Source organism: Accipiter gentilis, chromosome 22 (assembly GCF_929443795.1).
Source record: "Accipiter gentilis chromosome 22, bAccGen1.1, whole genome shotgun sequence".
Classification (NCBI taxonomy): Eukaryota; Metazoa; Chordata; class Aves; order Accipitriformes; family Accipitridae; genus Astur; species Astur gentilis.
The window spans coordinates 17065322-17085846 of record NC_064901.1 but is presented as its reverse complement, the minus strand read 5'-3'; the positions used below and the strand labels follow the sequence as shown (position 1 = coordinate 17085846).

Sequence of the window (20525 nt, the reverse complement as noted above, 5' to 3'; positions counted from 1 at the left end):
GCTAGAAGAAGCCCTCCTGAGGCTGCCACAGGAACGGAGACCACGTGACAGACACCCTATGTGTTGGTCCAGAGTGCCTGTTGTCACTTCTCCAACTCAGCACAAGCACTTACAGAAAAGCTAGCATTTCTAACAAAGTTCCTGCCTCCTCCTAAACCCTAGATAGGCAAAAATTGCTGGGCAAAGGTCAGGCATTTCTCAGGTGTTACATTCTCTATCTTCCCAATAGATTTCTTTTCAGGCCATGGTCAGAAAAAGGTGCTAAAGACAAGGCTAGTATTTCACTGCTCCTACCCACCTCCCCCTTCATCATTAAAAAGGTTGGTGTTCTTAACCATATCTGATCCCTTCCTACTGCATCAGACTACCTCCCAGCTGCCTGGCAGGCCACAATCTGCTCTTCTTCTCCTAGTTCCTGTCTGCCACTGAAGGCACATAACATCGCAATCTGACAGCCATGCAAGTGGCCAAAATCCTACCCAATGTGAGCCAGTACAGATCTTCCTATTAGCATCAGCTGGCACGGATCAGAAACCCTCTCCACTGCTGAAAGTCCTTTCCAAGTCAAGGGGCTTTTGCCCCCATCTGAGATGCTCCCAGCCTTCACAAGTCTGTTCCCAGAATGAGCTGCTTGGTAACGGCAGTGATCAGAGAGTTAAACAGAAGCAGCCTTGTGGCACTCAGAAAGCCGCTTGGACCAGGCAATTTCCAAGACCATTGAGTACATTTTAGAAATCAGCATTGACAGGAGAAGTGGTTAGGTCCAAATTATTATCTGAGGCCAAAGGGTTTAGTAAAAGAGTCCTGAAGCCATTCCTGGTTCTGTCTTGGCAATAGCTTACTGCTTTCTTCTGCCTTCTTAAAAACACGAAGGAAAGCTGCCACGCACAAAACATTTTTATCATTGTCTCTCAATACACAAAGTACATGAAATAGCAAGAAGAAACCCGTCCAAGAAGACTATGCAGTCCCGAAGCACATCTTGGAAACAGCTGTCAGACCTCATGAATAAAAAGCAAATTACAAAGTGCATTAGAGTATCCCTGTGTCAGCTAATACCCTACTAAGGGTTTCTGGCTTTCTCACAGACATCAGATACAGAAAAGATCTTATTAGGCCTAGCTCATCCTTGGGGGGAACACAGCAGGATTAGTCTTTGTAGGGTAAGTGCAAGTGCTTTGTTTTACCTAGGCAAGAGAGACTTGTGATTGATTTCTCATCTACAAGGTCCTAAGGACAGGAGTGCTGAAGAGCCAAGCTGGGCAAGTGCTCCTTTGCTCCTGTCCAGAGCTTTACACCATTACTGCAAGCCCAAAGGGAAAACAGTTTCTTGCTGATCAACTGTCATTTGACTTAATTATAATCCTCCTATACCTACCTGGTTTCAGTCACATCCTTTTTTCCCCATCAGCTGGTGATGCTCATCCCTGCTTTCCCTATGTCTGCCAGAGAAGCTGTCCGTAATGTGTTCTGGGATGTGGCTAGCTCAAGGGGTTGTGAATATCCGCAACATGCTTGCTCAGAGCAGTGACATCCACAAGAAAGGGAAATGTTCTGAAGACCTAACCCAGGCACTGACCTCTCCTTCCATCCAAAAGCAGGGCTGAAAACTGGCTTGCAGGTTGTCAGAGCACTAAGAGGCCTCAAACGTGGTAAGCTCAGTGTTAACAGGGGGCTCCCAGGACATCACACCAGCCGGGGACTCTTTGTGTCCCTCAACACACCGCCTTACCTATTTTTCTGCCTGCTATCCTGTCCTTCATTCCAGGGATTACTCGTCCTTCCCCCACAACAGCTGCATGTCCAAATCTGCCTTTCCCCCATCCTGTTTCCTTTTATTGGGTTTTCCAACTTCTCCTCCAAGTGCAGTGCAGGATTTGGTAATCCTCCCTGTTTCTGGGGTCTCTCCTTCCAATTTGCCTGCAAGATGTTAGGGCCCCCATTCGTTTCCCCATCGTAGGAGCTCTGGGTACACACATCCCTGCATTGCTCCCACTTCCAGTGGTTCTGTCCCCAACCTCTTCCCCATATGCATCATCCCTCAAAGTGTCTGAAGACAAAGCAAGACTGTTCAACAGATTAAGGTGTCCTCTGGGAAAAATAGGAGCAGGTGGATGATGGAGGCTGGACTTCACTGTGAAGAAGGTGGTTGAGGTCTTTGTTTGGCAGTGCTGCAAAAGCCAGCACAAACCTTTTCAGATCTACATCTGTCACTCTCTCTTATTCAAGCATCCTCGTGTGTGGGCTGTAAGTAATTCTGCCGTCAGTCTCTTTCATTGCCATTGGTTACACTTTCAACTGGAGGAACCAAATATTCACTGAAACAGCAATGGATAAAAAGGAACCTGAATGACAGTCACCAGCCTAGAAATTCCCATCCTTGAGTCAATGCGTATTTTAAGCCAAATGAAAGAGACCTAACAAGAAAAGCTAGGAGAAAATACAAGTTAAGCTAATAGTCTCGTAGTTAGGATGCTTCCCTGGGAGATGCAATATCAAATCCCCTTAGAGAAAGGAGGCAATGAAGCAGAGTCCTTCAGCATCGGGGACAAACTCTATACCCACTGGGCTGTTTGGCAGAAGGGAGGTTATACCAGTGCTTTCACTCTCTCTCTCCCTTTCTACCTCCCACGTTGTCTTCTTGCTGGAAACTCTATTAGAGGTCTTTGAAGCACCCATCCAGTATGTGGACAAGAAAGACTCTGCATACAAGCACCTGATTATCCTACTGAAGGGCCTTGAATCAAGCTTATTCCCCAAAGGTTCTCTAGGAATATAAATGCTCATGGAGTAAGGAGTGGATGAATGATTAAAGGAGGGGAAATAAAAGGTGCAAATAAGCAGCAGCCTTTCACAGTGGAGGAAGTTTCCCAGGGCAGTATCAGAGGGATGAGTGTTGAAGGCTACAATGTTTGGTGGACTCGGTAAATTATCTGGAAAATGAGTGGGTAATAAATGTGACAAAACTCCTGGTGGCATGAGGATATGCTGAGTAACAACAGAAGGGTTATCTGTGAAGAGCTGCAAAACAACCATATGCTATCAAGTGACAAAGTGAGAAAACAGCAGAAAAACTGAAACCTAGAAATTCAAAATAATGGACGTGGGAAAAGCAGTGCTGACCTCATTATATTAAGCTGATTCTGAGAAATAACGTCAACACAGTTTATGTTCAGTAGCAGTTAGAAAATGAAGTGTTAGGAATACTTCGGGAAGGGGTAGAGAACAGAATGGAGAACATCAGGATAACATGGCAGTGCATCTGCATCCCAAAGACTGCATGCACTTCTGGTCCTGTCACCTGCAAAACAACTTAGCAGAATGTGAAGGGCTCAGAGAAGAGCAGCAGGAAAGATTTGAAAGTGCTTCCATACAAAAAGTAAGACTAAGATTGGAAAAGAGACAACTGAAGGATGATAGGATAAGGGTATTTAAAATATCATAAGTGGTTTGGGGACAATAAATAGGGAGTGATCATTTGCTGTGAAAATGAAACTCAGTGGGTGGAAACTCAGAATAAGCTAACAGGTTTAGCTGAAGAGCCTCTGTGGGACAGATCCAGGAACCTTACATGGGTTCTGAAAGACTTAACCCAAAAGTTCTTGGAAGAAAATCCACTGAGGGCTTTTGCATACAATCATGACCCCTCTGGTTAAGATGTCCTTAAACAAAATTGCTGTAGGTATAATCTAGAGGAATAACCTTGTACATCTGCCCTGTTTCTGCATCTGTAGCTAGACGCCCAGTGCCGAACACTGAGCCAGGCTGGCTTCCATCTCATCCAATACTACCAACTAACTTGCCTTCTGTCAAATGAAAAAAAAAATATTATTTTATTGGTATTTATTCATGTCCGGAGGAAGATAACTAAAACATATTGCAGTTTAGTAAGGACTAATTTGTTAACATATCTGGTCTCAGAAATTAAACCAAAACTAGCTAACAGCATAGACACGGTAGCAGAAGAAAATTTCAGCTGCCATCAGCGGGGCATTAAATATATAGATGGCTACAGACAGGTCAAAAGCATAACATCCTGTGACTCTACTTTTTGATTTTTTTTTTTTTTTTTTTTTTTTTTAATTCAGAATCAGCCTGGTTCTGTCTGTGATGCTACATCACTCCCTGAAAATGTGAAAACAAATGGATTTGGCATTAATACATTTTTCCATGGCAGGCAAATGCAAACATGCTATTATGATTTAAGATGCCTCTGCAAGGCTGGCTGATAAATACCATTACAAACACTGAATAGTTTGATTACCAAAGCCTTGTATGAACAAATAATTAATGGATTACTGTACATCCCACAATTTGCCTGTCAGGTAGCTCCTGGTATGTGTTATTAGACCAAGACTGCAGAGAACTTGGAGGAAACTGGATGGCCCCAAGATGAAGATGTCCTCAAAGGTTGCTATTAATTTTGAGTGTCTTAATTTGTAAATTCATTGTATGAAATTATTTTTGGTCATGCCTTACATACAAGACCTTGTGAGTACACAGTAGCAGTTAAGTGATGAGTGCTGGTGCCCTAAAGATCAGGCGTGCAGAACTATTTAGTACCTTTGCGATGTCCCCTCCAGTCTGATGTCAGAGCATGACAGATCTGGGAAGGGAGTCTTTCAAACCTGGCTCTCCAGGCCCTGCTTCTGGCACTGCTCATGTGTGTAAATTCAGCTTCCTGATCCTATGATTTTAAAATAATGCCAGCATAGACTAGTACATATGAAATATGCTACAGTCTGCTAATAGTATTGAAATTATATGAATATAATTCCAACAGGATGTTTTTTACTGGCACTTGAAAAAACAGGTAACCCATTGAATTGATGGAAACCACTGACTAAGAACCTGGAATCAATGTTTGCTGAAGCTCTGCACCTGTCTCTCACCAACGGGCACCCCTTGTGCAGGTGCAGATAATATATTCCTCATTTCAGTTTTCCAATTAGTGTAATGCAGCGATCTGCTCATTTAAAGCTGAGAAACCAATGGGAAAATGAAGAAGGAAGGCTTCCCCCTGCTTTTTCTAATCTAGGTTAAAAAATATTTAGCAATTCCAAAAGTTATGGGACAGGGGAACCTGGGTCAATCATTTCAATTAACTAACCAAAAATAATGCCTTTTCATTTCAAACATAAAGTAAGGTCTAATAAACTTACTTGGTTTTCTATTTTATCTTACTTAATGTTATTCTTTTTAACTGATAAAAATTCCTGTTTTGTTGTACTAAGTTTCAGTTTCTACCCTAATGGACATAAGTCAGGCATGTAAATTAATCAAATTTAAAAAAAGGAATGCATCATCCATAATTTTCTGACATAAGAATGTGAACATCAGAAATATGACTTGTTAAAATACATATAGCAATCCTCATTTCAGTAATTAATGTATCCCCTGATTAAGAAAATAGGCTGTAACTACAATAAAAAGGGTCACATTCAGTTGCAAACCAGCACGTTTCAGTGCTGAGACACACTGAGATCAATACATCTTTCTTCAGCAAAATGTCTAGAAAGTATAAACACGGGACAGAACAAAAAAACCCTTCTAGAACAGACTTGTGTGCATCCAACAACAATTAAATTCAACTGTTTAAATAAGCTTCATTTAAAACACCCTCCTGGTTTATTTCTTATTGCAGCATAACCAGTCCAGAAATGTTCATCCAAATCTTTCAGCACAGGGTGCAGCTAAAATACGAGCCAGAGCCAAACCACAGCTGCTGGGGGATTTGCAGGGAACAAGTTCTCCATCGATGGGAGTTTGCCCAGTGAGCATGAGGCCTCCCCAGCTCGTCGCTGCTTACAAAGGAGAGCAGGATCCGTCACGCTGGCTCAGCCTGGGGCACGGGGACCAGTATCCTGTATTTGGTAAAGTCTGCAAAAGCTCTCACCACATCCAGCACGGTGTACGCAGGGTGTTAGCGGCTACAGAGGGGATCGACTTACTCCCCCAAGACTAAAGATCAATTATGCCTGGCTTAACAACCACAAATCCAAATGCAATAGTCTAAAAAGCAGGTCACCCAGCCTTTTCCAAGCTCAGGCTAGAGCCTTGGTCCAGGGACCTGGTGGCAGGCTGAGGACTGCCAGAGCACGGAGCTGTCCCGTGCCCCTGAGAGGCGTAGCTGGGCTTGCTGCCGGATGGGCACCTCACCTGCTCAGGCCCTTTGGGAGATCCCGCTCCAACTCCATCAGACCTCTTGTAGCTTTTAGAAATCTGGCCCCAGTCTCTTGCTTTCCAACCTTTTTTCAGGTCTCTCTGTAGTCTCCCCAAAGGACTCTGTTTCCCTTCAAGGCTCCTGTTTTGAGCTAATGGTGGCTACAAAGCCCACAAGTACAAAGCTATGTAAGAGGAAACCTTGTTGTTTTTCCATGTCACATGGGGACAGATGTGAAGTTCACAAGCCAACAGAAATTCAGCATTTCACCCACTTCAGTGCTTTGTGAAACCAATACAGCCTTTATCTGTGTATTTAGACACTGCCAATTGATCTTTTCAAGTCTGTGCTGTATAAAACCACTAAAATATAGTAAATTTTAAGACAGAGCAGACTGCAAGTGGACAGTATGCCTTAAAAAAACCACCACCCCCCTCCAAAAAAAACCCACCCCCAAATAACAAACCCCACTTCATGAAGCTGAAGCAAAAGTCTCTCTGTGTTCCCAAAGGCACACTCCAAGACTACTTTATCGCTTCTCACTTGGGAAACTTCAGTAATAGAGAGACTGGTGTGTGGCTACATGCAGAGTTTCACTCTGCCTCTCCCTTTTCTCTTGTGGTGTGATGGTCGGTGTCTCACAGACAGCTGCCCTGGTTTTTCTTGTTCTGCTGGCCACTAAGTTGCTGGGAAAACACCTCAAGGGGCTCTCGTCCAGGCCAGCTGTGGCTCCTCTGTTGAGTGTTGTATGAAGAATTCGTCTGACTTTTCTTGACCTCAGACAGGGATGTTTTTGCCTGCCAGCACCTTTCTCTCAGGCACTTCCCATCATTTCTGCCTGTTCCAGCCACAAAGATGACATGACACAGGTAGCGTGCCCGAGAACCCGCAGGAGTGGCAGGACTTGCGGAGGACATCTTACAGCAGACCAAAGACCCACACTACATGCTCTGATTCCGATAAGTCTCCTCTACGTAGGCTGAGATGTGACCCATATTTTGACTGTCTAATAAAGATGGCTCAGTTAAAAAACAAATCTGGCTAAACCCGACAGGTTTTTAGTGGACAACGTCAGCCAAGATCTAACTGGGAAGTCAGGGCAAACAAATCAGAGCTGTGGAACTAATGCTGGTTTCAGTGTTGCTTTTAGGCCATGGAAGCCTTAAAAGAGAAAACACAGGCAAGAGGGAGACTCATGTTTTCCATGCTATAGGTGTAACCTCATCAAGCTTCTCATCAAGAAGAGGAGACAATTTCTTGTGTGGTGCTTGAACAGTTAGCAGAATGCAGCGCAGCTCTCAGATGTTTGCCCTCCATGAGGGACTTCCAGGTCATCTTGAAAACCTCCCGCATGCAAAATTCTCCAGTTTCAATAGTTCAACAAGTATGGCAAAACAAAGGCAAGCATCAACATTAAGAGGCAAATACTCAGTAGGCAAGAAGCCAGTTCTATGTTCTCCGCTCTGCCCCTTCTTTTTTCACCAGGCTGCGTGTTGAGCATGAGCTGAGGAAGAATATAAAGCAAGGAAGGTCACAAAACAATCTGCCAGTCAATAATACTATTAGGACTTGCAGGTTGTGGTGACTGACCAGTCTACCAATATGAAGAAGTCACAAGGAAGAATGGCATTTGTCAAATGCTTGTGCACAGCATGAAAATAACCTAACCTTTTAAGAAAAAAAAAAAAAGGCACTGAAAAGATTGTTAAAAGCAAATAGATGTGTATTTATATTATGCCACTCTTGGGATTAAATGTGATGGGTCAGGGAAGAAACAAGAAACTGAAATCTCCCCAAACTGCCATCCATGCTATGCCTGCAGCAGAAGCTGGCACAGCAGAGCTCTGGCCTGTTCCTCTGTGCAGAGCTGGACTGAGCTGAAACCCCCGAGTGATGAAGTGCCAGGCGAGCACACACTGGTGTGTGGGTAGACACATCCCAGGTGTTATCTCTGGTACATAGCTCTTCGGGCATGACATAGCTTGTTCCTTCTGTACAGCTAAGTTATCACTGAGCCTCCCAGCTCCAGCTAAGCAAACTCCATTTTGGGTGTGAGATGCAAAGAAGATGCAAATGTGCCTCAAGCCCTTTCACAAAACCAAGTGAGCAGTCAAGCTCTTTTGTTCAGCCAAGTGCTTCAATTGCTCGCCTCAGTCTCCCCTTTCAGCTGAGCCACAGGCAGTCAGCTTCACTGCCAGGTTCAGCGCAGCAGTCACTCTTGCTGCACCAGATCCCGGGCGGCAGAACAGCAGTCACCAGCCACCAGACAAAACGAACAAACTCTGCTGGAAGAAAAGTGCAGGAGCAGGTGGGAGGAAGCAAGAGGAAAGAACAGGAATGAAGTTTAAAACCATACCAGGCCAAGTCCCTATTTTTTTCCCCCTGTAGCGTGAAACCTCTTTTTAGTTACTAGTTGGTGACATCTGGCACTGTTACAACATGAGGTTAGGAAACCACTTTCAGTTATAGTCCTTGAACACATCCTAGTTTCAGTCTCTGACTCTGTGTGCCAAAAGCTGACGGGCCTCCTTCGGCTGCCGAGACCATCGTCCGCCCCGCAGCTATGCCTCCCCACCTCGCAGCATGTGCATCCTTCTCACAGGCAGTGCAGAGGGAAGCAGAACCAGGGGGCTCAATCCAGGCCTTAAAGCATGAGTAAGTGGTACCGAGTACAGAAATGAGAAATCTCTAGGAAAAAATCAGAACTGTACTGTAGGGAGTGGATTAGTGGAGCAAAGCTCAGCACGCACCAAGCCGCAGGGCCTCCTTCCCGCCAGGCTCAACAGAGGGAAAGCAAATGTGGGTGCTCTGCTGCCTGCCCCAGGCAGGGGACGGCTCACAGGCTTTCAAGGAGGGTAGAGACTCCTGTGTTATGAGCTCTTGGGAGGAATGTAGGCAAAACATAGCCTGCAACTGCTGCTGAGGCTACACATTTCTAAAACTAATCCTGATGATAACTTTTTCATGATGAGGACAGTCATGCATTGCCCAGAGAGACTGTACAGTCCCCATCCTTGGAGTTTTTTTTCAAGACTCAACTGCATAACGTCCTGAGCAACCTGGTCTGACCCCAGAGCTGACCCTGCTTTGGTTGGAGGTTGGACAAGACGCTTCCTGAGGATCCTTCCAACTGGACTTACCTTGTGATAAACCACAAATTCTGCATTCCCAGCCCTGCTGTTTGGGAAGGCCACGCAGCTTGCTGCAGCAACCCATACGATCTCCCACTTGAGCTGGCCACACTGCTGTGCCACGAACAGCCCAGCCCACTTTAAATCATTCAGACATCAAACATCTGGGAAAAACACAAGCTGGTTCTGACACACTGAAATCACCTTCTGTGGGGAGAGGGGTCCACGCAAGAGTAGAAGCCGGACAGAGGGATTTGCCTGCTGCGACCCTGCACACCAAGCAGGACAAAACCCAGCCAGGCCCCCCAGCAGCCAGCAGCGTCTTCCCAAACCTGAGTGCGACTCCCCCAGGCTGCTGCAGCAGAAAGCGAGAGAAGGCCTGCCTTTCCCAGCCAGCAGCTGCAGCCGGTCTTCATTGCAGAAAGAGGTTGTAGGTAGCTGCTGTCAGCCGCTGCCTGCCTTAGAGAAATGGGGCTCCAAATCCAGACCTCGGCCTCCGACACGCCTGACTCATGCAAACTCCTCAGCCTCGTACCCCTCAAGCCCCGCCAAAGCTGAAACCTCTGCTAGGGGAAGGGGCTCTTACTGCAGAGCTCTCAAGTAATTTCTATAAGCTTTTTCCCCCGCCAGCATTGCCTCAAACAGCACAGCAAGGATTTCCTCACCACAGCTAATACCAGGAAGAGGTGAAGGCACCTGTACAAGCCTCATCATCTCATCACCCAGGTCCTGTCCATTAAGAACAGCCTCAGCAAAGCCCATGTCTCTGCTCCAGCTGCAGCAGTGGAGGAGGGACAGTGTCATCTCTCCTCCAGGGAGTCCAATTTTGGATGCCATACCAGCTGGTAAACAGCAACCCCCTCTGTTCCCTGCTGTCTTGCAGCGAAGCAAGTTGCTCACCTACAGGACTAACACCATGCTGAAGTGTCTGCTAGGAGACAGCCTACTGCTTTAAAAGAGGATTTGTTAACCGTCTACCCAAAAGAAGGCACTAGGAGAAGAGAGAAGAATTACATAAAGGTTTTAAAAACAGACAAGACAACCCTCCCAAATTGTGCCTGGTTCACTGGGACCTTTCCCACAAAAGGAAAAGCTGGGGAAAAGGCTTCCTCACAATACGCCTTCCTCGGGTCTGGAACACAGCTTCCTACAGAAACAACAGCCTACCACACAGCAACCATACTTTTAGAGGAGCAAAACCTGGATATGTTGCATTTCATCTCCACATCTCTCCCCTAATCCCATAACTGGCTCCCCAGTCCCCTTCCCACCACCCTCTGCCCCTCACAATCCCACCTCCTGCGTGCCTTACAGCTCGCCTCTTACCACAGCCCGATACCCTCTGACCTGTTACCTACACCCTGCTTCACTTCTGGTAAGAGTATTATCGATCATGCAAGCTTCAGTCCCCTGTGGTGACACCCCCCCCCCCCCCCACCCCCCCCCCCCCGATTTGGGCATTTTGAGAGAAGGCAGCCTTCTATTGCTCTACCAGCCGCATCTGGCTATCCAAAACACTGTCACAGGGAGACCGGTACCTTCGCACCAGAATGTAGACAAGGAGTACAAACCATTTCCAGGAATATAAAACATCACTTTCTTGGGAGAAAAGGGTGAAACAGGAAGGCAGCCCGTTACCCACGCTCCTCCCACAGCCACCCACCTTCTGCTTAGGCCAGTAACTACCCAGGCTGTGAGGAGATGCCTGCAAGTTAGGTCTTGCCCTGGTTTAGGCTGACCTCACAGTGTGCACGGTGGAGCGTGGGAACCTCTGGTGCGAATTCATTATGAACATGGGCAGGCCAACTCCTTGACCTGCAGGAAACTTTCTGCTTTGACTCAGTTGCCAGTATCCAATTACAAATGGTAAGACAGCATCTAGTTTTCTTTCCAAGATTCAACCCCTATTTTTCAATCAGATGCTTCTATTTGTTCTTGCTGCTTCAGAGCTTCCTTGGTCAGATACTTCGCTGCCAGAAAGAGATGGATTTTCTTTCCCCACGTGCCTTTTAAGGATCCATTCAGTGAACCTGGAAGACACTTTTCCTGCAGACTGACCTAGTTCCACATTTTTGAGCCATGCAGAACGGTGATCCACCAGGCCAAAAAAAGGTGTATTCAAAACATGTCCAATCCAAGGTTATCTCCCAAGTCAAAGGAAGGGATCTGGAAAACAAAACAAACCTAACACCTGATGTTGCATGCTCACAGGTTTGGCTCTGGGATGCTGAAAGCTGTGTGTGCCCTTGGGCAGATGGGCCAGGCAAATTTAGTTTTGATCTAAATTGGCTTCAATTTTTCCAAGTAAGTTCTAAAATCCTGATAAATGATAAAAAAATTAAATAAAAAAAAAATCACTGTTACTCCTTTACCATATCAGCCTGGTGAAGCTCAGAATCACCATTAAAGGTAGCAAACCTTGTAAATGGCGGAAGAAAATACATTTGTGCAGTAATACAAATAAAAAGTCAAGGGATGAAGTGTGTGTATACATACCAAGTAATGGCCTCCAAAGGGATAAAAAGTAGATATCTGATAGAGAATTAAACTCTTCGATTGCTAAGCGCAGAGAAAAGTGGTAGAAGAAGAAAGCAGGAAGAAATGGACACTCTGGAAAGTCTTAAACAACAAACCCAACAAAATCAGAAGAAAATGGTTTAGAAGAGCCTTTAAAATGAGTTTTATTGTCAGAATTTTACAAGTAGCCTTCAGTGGCATCATACAAGAAGAACTCTGTTGCAAAACTCTAATAAATAGTCTGCCCCAAGTCCCAAAATATTTTTTGAAATAAAATAAAAACCAAACTTAAAAGAGAATAAAAGCAAGACTTCAGGATGCTCAGAGATGTTAGCAATATTTCCCATTTACAAATAATATCAGGCATTATATAAATCTCCTTCATACAAGTCATTAAAAAACCCAAGACATTCTAAACCTTTACAAAAGCACTCCAGAAATAGTTCCAAAGAGATCCATTTCCATGACAAAACATTAGAGAAGAACTCCATGGGGATTAGCATCACAAATGAAGTTTGAGGTTGAAGTGTAGTGTGTACTTGTGTGGAGCAAGATTAAAGAGCATGAAAAAAGGATTTGAAAAGAGCGTGGAAGTTTCTGTGACAAGACTATGCCCAATGATTTTAATCTGTCTATTCGAGAATGTGGTAAAAGGGAGGGAGTGAATGCTCTTGAAATTAACCTCCAAATATACTGCACTTTATGCAAGGCAATATTTTTTAAGGTAGTGACTGTATACTCAGAAGGGAGTAGAAAAGGTTTCTCAGCATGCTGCACAGTTCAATGCCTGTGCAAACTGCAGCGCTTAAAAGTCATTTTCTGACACCTAAAAGGTATTTTCTAGAGAGGTAACATGTTGTGGCAAGTTAGCTGTTCCTTCAAAGAACAAGAAATTAACTTTCTTGGCATGAGGCAGTTTGGGAAATCTCATGCTACACAGTTTCACTGGGGATTGGGGATTTCAGAGCTCCAATCGTATCCCAGTACTTTGAAAAATACACTTCTCTAATTTACCTTTACATCTGTCTACCATAGTAAAAGATTTATAAGACCTCTCATGTAATAAAACACAAGTTGAATAAACATTTCTCAAATCTGTTGTGATTTGAGAAGTCCAGAGAAATGGAATGGGAGGGCAGGTGCACGGAGAGGGTTTATGTGGATTTTTATGGAAACACTTCAGGGGAAAGAAATCTTAATCTCTTTACAACTTCAGCCTAAGTCTTCTGCACATATGCAAGTAACAGATTCCCCTGGAGCCTAAGTCTTCTGCACATATGCAAGCAACAGATTCCCCTGGAAGGGAAGGGGACTATACTTAAGCGGTACAGCAACACTACTCAGTATCTCTCAGCCTGCCTGATACAGCATGAACTGCAGCATGCCTAGTTTTGCTGTTCATAGTTACTTGCAGCCATTGTTTCCACGGGAAACAAAGGCTGCCAGAAATGCTAATGCAATAGATGTGTGATAATATGCCTCACCCATGGCCCATGTCTCTAGTCTCTCTCCAAATGTTATGATGCTGGTTGTACTGTACCATACACTATGGACACGCGTTCTCTGTAATGTATGGGAAGGTAGCACTAGCAATCAAGCGCAAATTGCTAAGGAGACACCTAAAACATTGCATTACATCCCCTTGTCTGTGGCATACTTCAGAAAACAATGTAAGAAGAGCAGTAAAATAAACATTTCTTTCTAATTTTCTAGATGTCATAATATTTGCCAAAGCTGCAAGGAAAAGCAGATTACCTGAAACAGAGAGAAAGGAGTTAATGGAAACAGAGGCAGATGGAACAGCAAGCCTGATCCTGCCTCCAAATCATTTTGTACATAACAGATAAAGAGACAATGTGCAAAAAATAGACATTCACATTTTAGCAGTTAAACTTTTATTTTAACTTTTTAAAATTATTTACTTTGTTTTTCTACAAAAGGCAGACATTGATTGTTGATCTGCAATTGTTCTGAGTGCGCGCAGAGATGCAAAAAAGGGTTATTGGAGGATGAAGGGCAGGGAAGTGCTCTGACTATACTTTCACATGTCATGATTAAGGTGGCATTAAAGCTTAAGTTCCAGTAATAATATTCATAACAGATAGTTTCCTTCCCCGTACACTGTTCTCAGTTCATATCAATTGTGTTGAAAACCCATTCGGTGAATTTCTTCAGTTTCTCAGTTGCATTCTGGGATTCCTCCTGTAACCTCAAGTTGTCCTCCCGTAAATGTTGCACTTCAGCCTGAAGGCTGGCCTTGTCCTCTTTTTCCTTAGGCATGAGGAAAAAACCACAGATCTTAGTGGAAATTTTAGGTCATGCTTCCTAACTATATAGAGAGACAAGAATCTCTTAAGAGAGCATAAGTTTCTTTTTTTATAAGGACTTTATGTGCAGTAACACATGGTTTTATATCTAAGGGACATGTGTGACATTTCATTCCTCACTTTTTGCTTGAATGAGTAGGATTTCTCTGTATTAAATTCTAATACAAGTGATGAAATTATTGTTCCCCAAGTGATGAAATAAAATTGGGCATGCCCTGTTCTGTATGTACAACATGTATATACATCTGCTGATGGTTAACTAAATAAGGGATAGGAAATATTCCTGCAAATACTTCCCAGCTTAGAGACTTTTTGTCTGATCACAGCAGATCCTTCTTGGACCAAGCAGGCAGTAAATATAATACAGTAAGTTTCCACAGTAGAAATTATACGTTTAGATAATACTCTCACTTTTCACCATCAGCAGCATATATTTACATGGACTAACTTAAAGCCTTTCGCAGTGTCACCTGAATTTGGACTGGAGGTACTCTGAATCACTCTCCTAATTTAAGTGGAGGAACTAGATGCCTACAAATTTACACACTCCACCCTAGCTTTGTGTAATTAGAAGTATGGCCTGTGAAAAGTAGCAAAGAAATGTCTTTCTCATACAAGGATGAGGCTGTCACAGGCATGGTAAAGCAGGATTACATAGTTATTAGCATCACCTACCAGCACTAAATATAGGTCTTAGAGATTTTCTGTAGATGAAATGTTTACCTTCCTTAAATCCTCTTGCAACATCTTCAGCAAACCTTCCAGCTGGTCCACTTTAGAGGCGAGAGTTGGAGGAGATTCTTTACTGTTGAAAGCAGGAAACAAGAATAGGTACTGATATGACTTACAATCTTCACATAGGGTAGCTAACAGCCTTGTCTATACCAAGTGGCTTTATGTAGGTATGCACTCAGGTACGCTAAGAATTCACAAAATGAACAAAAAGAACCTAACAAAGAGTACATGGAACACATGCAGCACATTAATCAACAGAACAAATTTAACTCATTAATTGGGGCCATCCTACCACTTAACTTCTCTCTACTTCTACTCATTATATGTGCCTTGAATTACCATTGCTTTGGACACGTTCATGAACGTCTCAGACAACCTGCAAAAAGGTTCAACTGTACTTAAGATTCTTCTGGTTTCACTTCCCACCACCATCTTTGTGAGAACTTGCCAAGAGTTCTGTGAAGCCTGGAGATGGCTTCCAAATAAAGGTGTTGCTACTCTTTTCCTTGGTTTGTAGCTGAGGAAGCCTATCTGGTGTATTTACTTACCCTGTATAAGGCTTTATCTGTACAGTAAGCTGGTCCTCAGCCTGATCACCACTGGAGGCAGCGCTCACAGGCCTGTGATTTTCATCGGCAGCAGCAAAGAATGAAGCTCGCTGAACTGAGAAGGCAAACATACAGAGAAAAACAAAGGCAGCAGTAATGATTATCTGTTTATGCATGCTACAGTGCAACAGCTACACCGCAGGATCTCAAAGCAATCTAAGAAGTCTGTTTCAAGCAAGGTAAAGTGATGATATGACATACCAATATCCACTTGACAGAAGCAAACAGGCATTGCAAGTGTTTGCACCAGGTTCTCCACTGTATTGGATTCAACAAGCAAGCACTGCATGCTCACACAGATCATGCATCACCCTCAGGCTAAGAAGCTCTCCAGGAGGGAGATGCTAAAAAGGGCACTCTGGCGGTGCTCACAGAGTCCACCCAAGGCCAGTTCAAAGAGAGGCAAGAAGCCAAGCTGGAACAACAAGAGCTGTGCTGAACTTCCTGGGTACAACTACATGACAGTACCCAATAGCTCAGTAACTACATTTAGCTTCCTTCACTCCATAAAGGATCACTTTGTCTTGAGGAAAGAAAAGCTCACTATGCACAACTTACATATGGAAAGTAAAATGACCAATGTAATTTTTTATAACCTGAAATTTTTTCCTTATGCCTTAGAAAACATTTTCAGATTGAAACATGAAACCTCTTTCCTGCCTTATGACTACACTTTTTTGTCCTGTAACTTCTCAGATGTTTTAACACATCTCTAAATCACTGTCACATGGTGTGACTGTGAACTCCCAACTGGGCCTACCTCTGGAGTTACCTAGCACAAACAGTAACATAAACACTTTTTAGTTTAATAAATTAACATCTCTCTCCCTCAGCAGCTGCTGGTCTCTCACTGGAAATAGAACAGTATCATCCTTTTCTGCTGGGCAAATTTTTATTCTATGCTTTCAACAAGGCTAAAATTAATGTGCCTTGGTGTTTGACAGTATTTTTCCTGCTCCCCTCTTTTTTCCTTTGAATGAAAATACTGAAGGTTGGTGTAGCTCAGGGATCCAGGCAGCTTTTGTTTCAGCTGGTTGCAGATACCACTATTTGTAACTGCAGGGGCTTGTGCTGAAGACATCAACCAACAATGTAGAAGAGAGGTGTCCAGGATCACAAATCAGAATTTAGGCTGCTTGGTACTTGTCAACCCCTACTGGCACCTGGCAGAGACTAGAGACTGGGATTATATTGACATCAGACAGCTGTTCCCTCTCAAAGTCAAATCTGAATATATTTTTACAGCGGTGAGATGAAGGTACCAGCCAAGACATTACCCCAGCTTTTCTTCATCTGAGCTGTCAGTTTGTTACCTTCACCACACTGACTTTGTTCACACGTCTAAAGAGAAACACAAGTGAGTTTGGGACCTACAAAAGTGAGGGATTCAGGTTAATGAGGACAGTCAAATAAATCTAACCAAAAAAAGGGGATCTTTTAAACAGAAATTGCTGACCACTGTGAAATGCATTAAAACCTGGGTTTCATCCCTATGTGGTGGTAAAAAAACAATCACAACAAATTAATCTCCTCTTGAGGACTACGGCTTACTTTGAATACTCTTTCCCCAGACTGCAGAGCAGAAATCTGAGACATGGTGATCCTACAACTCCTATGGCAATACAGCAGAGCACACACGTACATCTTGAACACCAGCTTAGACAAGCACTGCCTTAATGATGTATATGGCTACTATCAGAGAACAGCCAAGAAAGGAAGTTACTTCACAGCCTTCTCCAACCATGGAGAATAATGTCTAAAAGATTCAGGATCAGCGAAAACACTTTCATGAAGGTGGGACAGCATTTATGCAGAAATTAGGAAAAGGCACTTCTGTTTAATGCACCTAGAAGACTTTTCTGTTGGATTATATTAACTGTAAGGTAAACTCCCTTTGGGCTGAAGTCTATTTAATTTTAAATTCAAATACATCTAGGCAGCTTATAATTCTCTTCAGTTTACTAAGTGTCAAGGAGATGGAAAGTGCCATAGGATGAAATGACACTTATGTGCAAGTCTACGTATTCAGCGTATGCAAAGGGAAGAACAGCAATGGAAAAGTATATAACAACAAAGCATATTTCCCAAATTACCTTGGCAGCGCACTTCAGCTGTACTACAGAAACTTCTTGCTAGTGCAGTAAGCAAGCAATCGTTAATGTACTCATATGCTTTTCCCCTGCTATTTGACTTTACTTTTGCACTTTCGTGTCAGATGTCTTTTCCACTCTAGCTGTGATGTCTGCAACTGCTCAAAATGAGAAGTAGCCAGCTTCACTGAGATTTGGCTGAACCATAGCACAGAGGGATTCCAGTATGAAGAAATGGTATCTGAGTATTACATACAAAGTTTTAGGCTCTTAAGGCTTGAGTTGCTATTTTAAATGAGCTTAAGCTTCAGACTAAGTAGAGAACACCCAAACCCACTCCTTAATGAAGCATGCACAAAGACCAGCTTTCTAAATATTATATTCTGCAAACTTACCTTCAAAGGCTTTGGCAGCATCTACCAAGTTTGACCAGTCCAGATCAGAGGCAGAATCAGGCAATGGCATAAGACCAGGGTCTGGCATGGGCTGCCGTCTTTGCTCCTGGATATCTGTGAGGGAGCTGTCTGAGGCAGAAAACTCTCCTAGAGTAATGCAGAACAAATTAAAAAACTCCACTGAAAAAAACCCAAACAAATTCCTTTCTTAATACTAATGCCTCCCTATTTTTAATTTTTCTGGGATAGCACTTTTGGAACTAGAACTCAGTAGAATGTCTGTTCAGCTGTAACTGACCAGGTACAGCATGTTACAAGCCTGTTTTCTGAGGCAGTGCTTCTCACCAGGACATTCAGCTCCCTTCTAACCTGTCTGAATCTTTGCAGCTTAGCACTTCAAAAGCCAATCTCTGCCCCCTGCCAGCACTGGGGCCAGAGGCAGTACTCTTCTACCCAACGATTCCTGCTTCTGCACAAGCTGAAGATACTTTGGAGGGCTCTGCAGCTTGCTGGGGCTTCTACACTCCCTGGCACCTATTTGCTTCTGTAAACATACAAAATTGTGAGGGTCCCCCCCCCTTTACAATCTCGTAAACCAATGGGAGCAAACTAAGGCCTACCAAGATGAATCAGAACAAGAAAACCCTTAAAATTACTTCCAAAGCACTGCACATCTCTCAGCACTTTAGTGAAATCTCTTGATCTTTACTGAAAAATGCCCACACCCATCCATAAGTTGGTACATGGCCCACTATGGAAAAAACACTGGCAAGCTCGAAAGAAGGATATAAGGTCCCTGTAATTCTTGTGCAAACTGGTGCCTAGCAAAGTGAAACACTTGAATTATTGCCGCGAATTAGGGAAAGACCAAATTGTGAACCAACAATTACCTACTTTATTTCAATTTACTGACTGGACAATCAGAAAAATGCACAATGCCTGGTCAGTCAGCACATGTGTAAGCTCAGAAGCAGCAACAACTCACTTCCTCATGCCCTCTGTCAAGGCATAAAGAAAATTTTGAAAAATTTGTGGGTCGTATTAGAAGCACCAGAGATGTAGGGGTGAGAAGATGTTCTGGGCACCTGGGAGAAGGCTGCAGAGAAAGGTATAGTGAAGAATCCATTTGGACCAGAGAGAACAGAAAGACAGCATAGTGGGCAGGACACAAGCCCATTGGAAGACAAATGCCACTAGCTGTGTGGCTTACTGTTGCCTTTTTTTTTTTTTTTTGGTAGTCTAATAACTATATAACTTCAATAACTAGAATAACTTTCTAGTAACTTTAGCCAAATAATATTGCTGCCTGGGAAACAAAGACCAGAAAAACTACGCTGCATTCACTTCTTTGCTCAAAAATCTTGAAATCTTTTTTGTGTGTCTGTGCTTACTTTTTATAAATGGAAGTTCAGCCCAATATTAACACTGAGGATTCTTGCATCATCTTCCAAAAAGAGGGCAGTTATTTGAAAAGTTCTTAACATAAAAATATTTACAATTAGTGAAAAGATACACAGAATTAGAAGAAAAAAACTAACCATATGAAAAATTACCTATTTTAAAAGTGTGAGTTGGATTGTTAATTAAGACAGAGGAGTAAATAAGAATATTTTTAGCTCATTGTTTTCCCTCTTCAAACCAAATGAAGGTGCTCTGGAATAGCTGTTCTTTGTTATTAAGATCTTTGAATTAAAAGAATTTTGAATAGCTGGAAGCCAACAAATACTTGTGGTATTAAATATCCAACTGTACTTAATCCTTCTCTCAGCAAAGGCATGTGTAGGGCGGAGACAATTTGTGTGCCACTCAAATAGGTGGTCCTTTTATCATGCAGGCCCTACATTTTATAGAAAACAGAAAATCTTATTTTGTTGACAAATGTAGAAAGCTTATGTGGTAGGAGGAGTAACTGGTTTGGTGTGGAAGAGAATGTGACAGTGAAAGAAGGTTTTGTCGTTTTGTTTTCGGAAAATACAGGCATCTAATTGAAGAGACCAAGTGCTGCTTTCCACTTCTACTCAGATGGCATCATTAATCTTCTGACCCCAAACCCTAAGAAGCCAAATCCACCAGCCAGTTACAAGTGTAACCAAGTCTGCAAAGTTATTTTAGTGCATATAAAAAGCAGAAGTGAAGAGAGCTCAGTTTCCTAACTCTTATGCAAGAAATGTTACACAGAAACAACAGCTCATGAAAATGTCAGGTTCAACACTGAAAACTGATGCCTGGTGATCACAGACAGATGAAAAGAATTTAAAATAGATTTCTTCAGCAGCCTTCAATGTCAAATGTATCCGGTGTATCTAAATACAGACCATGCTTAGGGCCCACTATAGTGAGTTGAATCTATTGATAGCCTTGCATTTTCCTCTTGAAACATACCAAGACATGAATAAATCAGAGCAGACATGTACTTCTTCAGAAAACATTGCAGAATCCTACACTGTGAGATCTAGCTCTATTTCTGGAAAACCCATTTAGTACACATTTAATTATGAGGTACAGCGGGAACCTGTGAAAATTCCCTTTCTCACCAACTGAGACATTCACATGCAGCAA

At 43.1% G+C, this 20525-nt stretch overlaps 1 protein-coding gene across 12 annotated transcripts in view; it reads right to left on the bottom strand.

The window, feature by feature from the left end:
- Positions 1 to 11967: 11967 nt before the first annotated feature.
- SIPA1L1 (signal induced proliferation associated 1 like 1) overlaps positions 11968 to 20525 on the bottom strand; it is a 225431-nt gene continuing 216873 nt past the window's right edge. For all 12 annotated transcript variants that reach the window (XM_049825433.1, XM_049825432.1, XM_049825431.1 and 9 more), the window contains 4 exons: positions 17967 to 18113; positions 15422 to 15536; positions 14862 to 14943; positions 11968 to 14082 (listed from right to left, as the gene is read on the bottom strand). In XM_049825433.1, coding sequence (XP_049681390.1) covers positions 13939 to 14082; positions 14862 to 14943; positions 15422 to 15536; positions 17967 to 18113 — 488 coding nt within the window. In that variant the 3' untranslated portion in view covers positions 11968 to 13938. The remainder of the gene's footprint in view (positions 14083 to 14861; positions 14944 to 15421; positions 15537 to 17966; positions 18114 to 20525) is intronic.